The sequence below is a fragment of the Tamandua tetradactyla genome, chromosome 3 (assembly GCF_023851605.1).
Source record: "Tamandua tetradactyla isolate mTamTet1 chromosome 3, mTamTet1.pri, whole genome shotgun sequence".
NCBI lineage: Eukaryota > Metazoa > Chordata > Mammalia > Pilosa > Myrmecophagidae > Tamandua > Tamandua tetradactyla.
In genome coordinates, this window is record NC_135329.1 from 73,716,661 (window position 1) to 73,726,294 (window position 9,634).

A 9,634-nucleotide genomic window follows, 5' to 3' on the forward strand; every position below is an offset into this window, starting at 1 on the left:
CATCCTTACTGCTAAAATTTCCTTGGTCAATCAGGCTAAACAAAGTATTCAACCATATGTGGTTTCACTTCACCTTTTCACATTTCTTATTTTTTAATTTCCTTTTATTCTGACCTTGATCACCCATTATCACTATGGCTTTCCTTTGATTGGTGTTGCAGATTTTGAATTTTTCTTGAGTTTTATCTTCTAAGCAATAAGTAAGACCTGGCTATTTTATAATAGCATGGCTGTCTATTTAAATCTGTGTATTTCATAGTGAATTTAGTTTAGCTTAGTATACTTATTGAAATACTCTATCACATCTAAATATCATATTGCTATCAGATATTAACATGTGTATTGCATAAAGTAAATAATAGTACAAACAAATTAATAATTCATAGTAGCAAATAAATTTTTTATTCACATTTTGGAAGCTAATGGATATTTCCATAGGATTTTTCCCATGGACCCCATCACATCCTTATTTCGAAGACTATAAATCATGGGATTGAGCATAGGAGTAAGAACAGTGTAGAAGACAGACACTATTTTATCTTGGCCTGGAGTATGGGAAGAGATTGGCCTCATGTACATGAAAATGATGGCTCCATAGTACAGGCTAACCACTGTCAAATGAGAGGAGCACGTGGAGAAGGCTTTCTTCCGGCCTTCAGAAGAAACCATCTGGATTATGGTGACCAGGATGAGTGTGTAGGAGGCCAGAATAACTGAGAATGGAATAAGAAGCAAAATGGTGGTACTAATCAACACCCCAGTCTCATAGGGCAAGGTGTCTTCACAGGAGAGACGTAAGACACCTGGAAGCTCACAATAGAAGTGATGGATTTCTGTGCCTCCACAGAAGTGGAATGTCATGGTGTAGACAGTATGTATCAAGGCATTTAAAGCACCAGAGGTCCATGAGGTAACAGCCAGCTTCCTGCAGAGGGGCCAGTTCATGAGGAGAGGATAATGCAGAGGCTTACAGATGGCAACATAACGGTCATAGGACATGAGGCCCAAAAGAATACACTCAGTTCCACCCAGGGCCAATGCCAGGAAGATCTGGGTCCCACACCCAGAAATAGATATAGCTGCCCTGTGAAGAAGGTAGTCAGCCAACAACTTGGGGACAATGGCAAATGTGAACAAGATGTCAATGAGAGAGAGTTGCCAAAGGAAAAAATACATAGGAGTGTGAAGCTGGGGGTCTAAGAGGATCAGCAAAATCAAAAGAGCATTTCCAGTCAGTGTGACAAGGAACATCAGGGTGATGAGAGCAAAGGCACAGAAATGTGTTGGGGTGTATTGTAGCAGACCTAGAAGAATGAATTCAGTGACCGTGTGGTTCTTGAAATGCATCATCCTCAGAAGCTTCAAATAGATAAAAGGAAAAGCATATAAATATTAAACCTAATTTACAAGTAAGTTTGATGTGGGAGGTGGTCTATGAAAAATTTTTTTATGTTACCTTAAGAAGTTTTGGAGAAAAGCGTGAACCTGTAGAACTAAATTGACTGAATCATGTTTGTTCTTGATTTGGTATTACATGATGCAAAATTGTCAGACTGAATTTCTCCATGTTTTAATATATTTTGTATACAATCTCCTTCAGTCTGAAATGTGTTGAATATGTGCATGTGTGTTTTGCTTTGTTTGTTGGTTAGTTTGCCAGTGCTTCACCAATGCTTTTCATGGTGGATCTCCAGTGGAATATATTTAATCATAATGACTTCCTTTTCTGCAAATTCATAAATCCCCTTGATTTGATAGCACTATTTCCTAGAACAAAGCAAAGCTTTATAAGAAAATGTGTTAAGAAATAAAAACACTGGGCATGGAATCATAACTTCTCATGTAAATGCATACTGGTTCTGGGTTGATAAATAGAATTGAATTCTCCTAAAATGTTTTAGACTTTTCTAGATATTTTTCTTTCCTCAAGTACCTCGAGTTTCTATATATAATTGGCATTTTTTGTGCATAGATTCCCCACAATTTTCAGCCACTACCATTCATTCTTTTGACCATTCACACAACTATGAATAACAAATGGGGATATGGGAGATAATCTTGTGGTGATTTTATTCTGTCGATGATGAAATTATTAACTTGTCCCAGTGGTAAATGTACACTTTAGAAATCCTCTGTCTTCTATAATCCAACATACAAGCATGTACCCTTGTCTCAACATGGAAAGAAAGGCTAAGCTTTGTTTAAATATGCCAGCCCCTCATTCTCTACTAAGATCAAAATTCTTTAGCCTCACAAGATAATTCCTACAAGAAATGGTTTCAAACCTCCTCCTGAAATCTCTTATAAAATGGATAGTTTTTATTTTTAGTTTAACTTATCATTTAGTCAAATTAATATTTTCTATACAGAATTTTTACCTCTCTTTGTAAGTGCATGAATAAGTTTTCCTATAATCTGTAGATAATAAAATTTCATATTATGATGTTCTGATGGTTTAAGAGTGGAAATCACACAATGACCATTTCATACTGAATTACAAAAACATATTCATATGAAAATTTCAACAACAATTATGCTGTGTAATTATAAGTTTTTTACATTTAAATATTTAGCATAATAAACCATTTGATCAAAACAGACAAAAGCAAATAAACACAAAATTGTCCAATAGAAGACATCAAGAGTTATCTAATATAACAAACATTATAAAAAAAACATGAAAACAAAAATAAAAGCTGCAGAAATTGCCAATATTATGCAAAAGAGCTGAGGATCTGGGCACTAAAATAAAGAAAAACCTAAAAACTAAGTGATCATTAGTGTACATCAAATAGCAATTTATACTTTATTAGGTGTTGCAATTTTGGATTAATTGGAATTATAATAAATAAAAGCCCATATGGCACAAACAGTATTTCCTCTTAATAATAATATTTTTAATGTAAATAATTCATATTACAAGTCACATGCTGTAAGTAAATGCTTGAATCTTCAGATCAATATATCTTTACTCATGCATGTTTCCATTAAGTATACTCACTTTATTTTACTATTCTTTAAGTAACTACTAAAGTCTTCACAAAGTTTTAAGCACACTTTCTTTTCCTATATTACCCTGTGCCATGCTAAATAGTCCAAGTTTTCATGGAGTCATTTTATTTATATTCTATAGTACTGTGGTCTCTGTCATAGAAACATATTTACTGTGCTATCACACTCTACATCTGTTGGTGAAGACTTGCTATTTATTTCTAAATATCTGTCATTTTTCCTATTATAAAATCTTTTGAACATCATTTTTTCATGTTTATTCTAACTTACTCATAGAACTCAGCATTATTATATGTATAGTTATTTAATTAATAATTATTAAGTACACTGATGATTGCAGTCTATTAGAAAAAGCATAAGATTGAATGTCAATATTTAGTGATGGGAATTGATTGCTTGCACTTCCTAGCTATACATCCTGAGATGAATGTATTCAGCCTAAATCTTAGAGTTATCAATATAAAATTGAGATTTAATGCATCTCAAACTCTTTTCAGCACATGATATATGTGAAAGAATATATGGATATAGATTACCTTTACTTTTAAAGCATAAACTTACCAATGATAAAATATGATTTTGTGATAAATTAATTAGTTCCATATCTAATAGGAAAATGAAATGGCTTTTAAACCAATTGTTCCTACTGTTTCCACCAAGTTTTCTCAAGCTAAAAAATTGAACTGTTGACACTGAAAAGTCACTAGGATATTAACATAGTAGATGGTCAGACGTGGTTGAGTTATTCTTTGTAAACTTTGTGTGACTAACAGACTTGACTGATGTTCTCTCTGGTAATTCTTATTTTGGGGGAATAAAGAAAATGTTTCTTTCATGTAAATTACTCTACTAAACAGAATCTTTGTAAAGTTTGTCAAAGTCTTAAATTTCACATCACTTTCATCTTCCTCTTCCACATGCCAGTATGGAGCAATAGGAATTGATTGAATGTGCTATACTTCTAAGGAATATTTACATTTCAGGCATAAAGTGTGATTAACAGGATGTTAATTAACTTTTCAATCAGACAGATTTTGTTTATACTCATATTGTCCTTTGAGGGCCCATGGCTCTATATAACCTACTTTATTTTTGGAACTTTTGCTTTACTCACCTACAAAATGGAATGGTGGTTCTCACCTGGAAAGAAAAAATATCACATATGAAACATCTTTAGGACAATGGCTGAGGCAATACTGACAAATACTGATAATCCACCTGTCTGTCTTGTTCATCATCTCAAAACTTCTAGGCAGTTTGCTCAGTACTTTTTCCCTTCCTTCCTTCCTTCCTTCCATCCTTCCTTCTTTCTTTCCTTCCTTTCTTTCTTCCTTTCTTCTTTCCTTCCTCCCTCCCTCCCATCCTTCCTTCCTTCCTTCCTCTGTCCCATCCTTCCTTCCTTGTTTCCTACCATCTTACCTGTATACATCCTTTCTTCTTTCCTTCCTCCTTTCCTTCTATCCTAACTCCTTCCTTCCCTGTCTCCATTTCATTGTGTCTTCAAAAGGGTTAGGTTAAATTCCAAAGTTTATACAGTAAACTTTATACTTTATACAGTATACCTATGTATGTGATTTTAGTTAAACAAAATTTTCTTCCCAAACTAGAATAGGCATGATCATTTCAATCCCTGCCTCACATAGTATGAAAAAGCTATTGAAAGTAATAAGAATATGTTAAAGTTTTACTTAATTATATCTCTAATGAATGCCAGAAATAGGCCAGTTACCTTATCTGACATGTTTAAGTGGCTATAGATGCTAACATTTTGTTTTGAAATAAGGAGAGTTTGGCAGAAGTCCCATTATGAACCACAGTTGAGGATATCAAAAGGATTGAATCTTAAGTGCATGGGTGGTTCAGTGGTAGAATGCTTGCCTTCCATGTGAGAAACCCGAGTTCAATTTCTGGATCATGTACCTAAAATAAAAAAGAAAGAAAAAGAAAAACATGTTTGATCTGAAAATGGATAGAATACAACAAGACAAAAAGCAAACAAAATGTAAAAATATATTAATAGAAGACTACAATAACTTCCACAATGATATTTAAAATAGAAAAATGCATTTGATTAGAGAGTCATTTTGCATTGAGTTGACATCACATAAATCATTGTTTTATGGGAATTTCTAAGGAAAAATTAACCACATTCATGATTAATATTTTATCATCAAGTGTCTATCATTTCACCATTATTTAGTAGAAAATTCTCATTTGAAGCAAAAAAAGTGATAGGCCAAAAAGTAAAAAAAATTATAAACAGGGTTATAATTCTTCTTTCACTGGCAATTTAATAATTCACTTAAAATTATTTTGTGCAAGTCCTTTTTAAATAAGCCAAGCTAGAAGCTGAAACAGAATCATCATAATTTGCAAAAAATTAGAGGCATAGGATGTTTCACCACACTTTAGCTGATTTAGTGATGCACACATGAAAGATAAGCTTTGCTATATTTCATAGTCATTATTTGAAGCTACATGTACAGAAACATCCATTTGTATAGCTAGTTACTTACCTTTTAGTGATTAAATTCCAGGTTGAAAAAGTTTTAAGAAGTTAATCAAATGCAATCTTGCTCACTTCACAGAGTCTTGAAGAGGAGCATTTAAACTGAATAAATGAATAGAAAGAGCTTTAGATAAACAAAATCTTCTGTGCATATTGTAGAAGAAAATGAACACTAAACAAAGTAATTAAATTCCCAGTAGGTGGAAATATAGAAATTTATTTTCCCTTGATAATTACATCATTTTGCATCATGTCAAGTAAGATTTTCATCATAGAGAAATGATTTAGGAGAGGAAAATGCCTGAGTAGGGACAGCTGGGGAATTCTCCTTATTGTTCCCAAAGGGAAGAAGATTAATTTCAGTGGCTAAATATTGTCCATTCAAATGTTAAGAAAATGGAATATATTTATTAATACCAATACCACTATTTGTAAATGCTTCATATGTAGTGAATGATTTTTGTGACAAATGAAGTGTGATTAAACTGCCTTAAATAAGTAGCATAAAAATAGCTCAATTTATTCTGCAATTAATTTGTTGGAAAGTATATATAAAAATTAATAAAATCACTTACTCCATAGGATCATTGTAATGACACTGAAAAAAATCAGTGAAGGTAATTTGAAATATTGTACCAAATTTTAACCAACCAGAACAAATGCCTTCAATAAAACTGGATCTGAAAGAAAAATTGAAGGAATAATTGTGACATCTATGTACACTTCTTTATCTTGTCATCAGTAAAATCCAGACCAAAAAATATATAATTTTTCACATAATTTATAGATTGTTCACTTAAAAGTAATCAATGCATGATATTCAAATGGTCAAATAAAGAAGCATCAGAGCATTAGAATCTGGCTTCAGCAAGATGCCAGAGTAGGAAACTTCAAGTACCCAAACCTGAAAGAAACATAAAAACAATAAGAAACTGACAGAAGTCTCTCAGGACTTTTGCAAATAATCAAAGGTTTAAAGCAACCAAGAAATTTCTGAAACAAATATGGTAAAGGTATTTTGCTCCAAAATGAAGTCTCCAGAGGGGAATAGACCTCTCATGTGGGTAATTTAAATGTTAGAAACCTTTTTCAAGACAATGTAAAAATGGTAGGAATGCTTCATGGTACTTTTATTAGCTGATATCCTTCCTTTATCCCATTTGGCCAAAACCCATTATCCCAAGGGCTTTGCTGGTTCCTGTTTCAGAGGATAGGGAACATATCTTATACACAAATTATGGTGTGGCTATGTCTGTTTCAAAATATCTGGTGGCTGTCTGATGGACTGAATCAACATGAAATTCTCTGATTCACCTATCCTGGAATTCATTCAGGTCAAGAATTGGCAAGCATTGTCATGAAAACATTGACAGTTAATGATCACACTACCTCCACATAGGTGGAAGTTTATGGTTGAGACATGATAGAATGCATGTGAGATAAAATGAGAATCTCAGAGGAGTTTCCTTTGAGAATTAGGACTCAGGGGTATTCATGAATACAAGGTTATTAAGAAAGCTACACACATGCCCAGGGAAAGATACAGGTTCAGAAAAGACTTTAATTGACCTTTAACTGTCACCTTGGACTAATCTTTTGCATAAGTTTAAGCCCGGCTAAGGCATTGCAGGGAAAGCAATCTGTAAAGACTTGGAGAGGTTTTTCTTTGATTTATTTATTTGTTTGTTTTGTTTTTCAGGTCTGGCATTCCAGCAAATCTTACTCAAAACACTAGGCGAATACAGTTAAAGCATCAGAGACTTCTGTAATCACAAGACAAACATAGTCTTTGTGAAAACATTTGGAAAAATCATTAAATAGACAACTATTCATTTCAAATATCAGCAAAAATACAAAAAACAAACACTGGGAAAAAGGGAGAACAGGATTTCCATATTTGACAAAATATAATACTCATGTATAGCTTTCAATGAAAGCAATCAAAATGCACACAAAAAATAAAAACAGGAAGAGATTGTCTATTAAAAGGATTAAAATAAATAAATAGAAACCATACCTGAAGAATTCCAGGCATTAGAATTACTAGTCAATGATAGTAAATCAAATGTTATAAATATTCAAGGAGGTAAAGAAAAATATGGGTCAAAAATAAAGTATATCAGGAAAAAATATATAAACAAGGTGTGACTTGCAATTAAGGGATAGAAATTTTTTTAAATGACCTAAAGATGAGGTTTTGAGCTGAAAAGCAAAAAAAAAAAATGGAAATTAAAAATCCCTAGGTCATATTTCACAGGCCTATGTATTGGTTGTTCTAAATGAGGTAATCCACGTAAATTACTTCACACAATTCCAAGAAGAGAAAATCTCTCAATAAATGCTGGATACTACTGTCAAAAAATAGTACAATTTTTAAAAAGTGCTATAATCGATTGTAACAAGTGTTTTGCACCAATGCGAGATGTTTGTGATGGGGTGGTATATGGGAATCCTATATTTTAAGCATCATTGTTCTATAAACTCAGAACTTATCCAATAAAAAAGTAAAAATAATTGGTGAATTATTCAATGGAGGAAAATCATTAGGCCACCAGAAAGCCACCAATCTTTAGATTCATTACAAACTCTGTGGACGATGCATCAAATTGTGAAAATGAAGAAATTATTCACACATATGAAATTAGGACAAATATATATATATATATTTTTTTCAGCTCTCTAGACACAAACATTTTCTAATATGTTAAGTGTTTTTTATTATTACACATTTCAGTTTCCTGTGTTTTGTCAAGAATGAACCAAGTGCAAAAACAAAGTGTGTATTTAGCAATGAAAAAGAATGCAGTACAGATTCATGCTACACCATAGATGAACTCTGAACACCTTTTGCTACATGGAAGAAATCATAATACAAAAGCCTGCATATTGTACAATTCCCTTTATATGAATGGTCCAGAATAGACAAATTGATAGAAACAGAAGGTACAATAAAACTGCAGTGGACAGGTTTGTTTAAGCATATTTAATTAGTTGTTTCAACTCCTGTATCTTATTTGAAATGTTAGTTTGTTCATTTGACCTAGCTATGCCTTACTTTTTCCTAGAATGACTCCATTTTTTGCTGTTTTCTAAGTATCTGATTTCCTTGATTAGTTTATTCTGGAAGCCATTTTCACTCTTTTACCTAAGATACTGTTGTTGGTTGGCTTTGTTCTCTTTCTGTTTTCTGGTGTTCAATTCAACATTTTCCAGACCTCTAGCATGGATTCTGTGTAACTGTTCAGAATTTTTCAGCTCTTGTTTTCCTGGGCTTTGCTCTGCCTATACAGAACTCATTTTTTGGAGAAGGATTCCCCATCAACCCCAATAAGGTTTTCCCATACCAGGCAGGCCCAGGTCTCAAGAGGAGGGTGTAATCATCATGTTTCCCTGAGGATGAAACTCCAGAAGGTTTTCAAAATTTCATGTTAAGCCTTGAGATTGTGTGCTTTACCTATTCTTCCCAGCAGGTGGCACTTGTTAGCCTGCAGCACCGTATTGGCATAAAGTGATGCAGCACCTGTTTTTGTAAGCAGACCCTGTCCTGGAAAGGGGTATGGTTGAGACTGAGGCTGAGGTAGAAGACAAGCATAAATTGTTTTTGATTCCCAGACCCTGAGATCTGAATTCTTTGAAGGAGTGCTGCCACTTGAGCTGGGTTCTTCCACCCCCTTGTCTTAGGGAAGATACACCCTTTAGGGAATTATTTCCCTGCTTGGATTCATTATTTCCTCTCTCAGACCTATTGTAACTCCACACTTACCTGGGACCCACAAACAAGTGAAAGTACTTAAGACTCTCCAATGAGCTACTTGGAATAGATTTAAAGAAAAAAGGAAATAAAAACATATCAAAATGTGGGATGCAGCATAGGCAGTCATGAGAGGGAAGTCTCTTGCCATAAATGCCTATATGAAGAAAGGAGAAAAAACAAAAACTGAGAAATTCACCGGTAATCTGGAAGAACTAGAGAAAGAACAGAAAAGTAACTTAAACAAGCAGAAGGAAAGAAATAACAGAGATTAGAACAAAAATAAATGTACTGGAGAACATGAAAAAAAATGGAGAGAATCAACAAAACCAGTAATTAGTTCTTTGAGAAAATCAATAAAA

General features: G+C 33.3%; 1 protein-coding gene across 1 annotated transcript; it reads right to left on the minus strand.

Annotated features, from left to right (window-relative positions):
- Positions 1-405: 405 nt before the first annotated feature.
- On the minus strand, positions 406-1,347 carry LOC143675620 (olfactory receptor 2AJ1-like). Its single transcript, XM_077151729.1, has one exon. It carries the CDS (start codon positions 1,345-1,347, stop codon positions 406-408), a length of 942 nt encoding a protein of 313 aa, XP_077007844.1.
- Between the last annotated feature and the right edge of the window lie 8,287 nt (positions 1,348-9,634).

Bases quoted from the DNA above. Each gene is read 5' to 3' on its own strand.
- LOC143675620 (XM_077151729.1), bottom strand. From the start codon at position 1,347: ATGCATTTCAAGAACCACACGGTCACTGAATTCATTCTTCTAGGTCTG.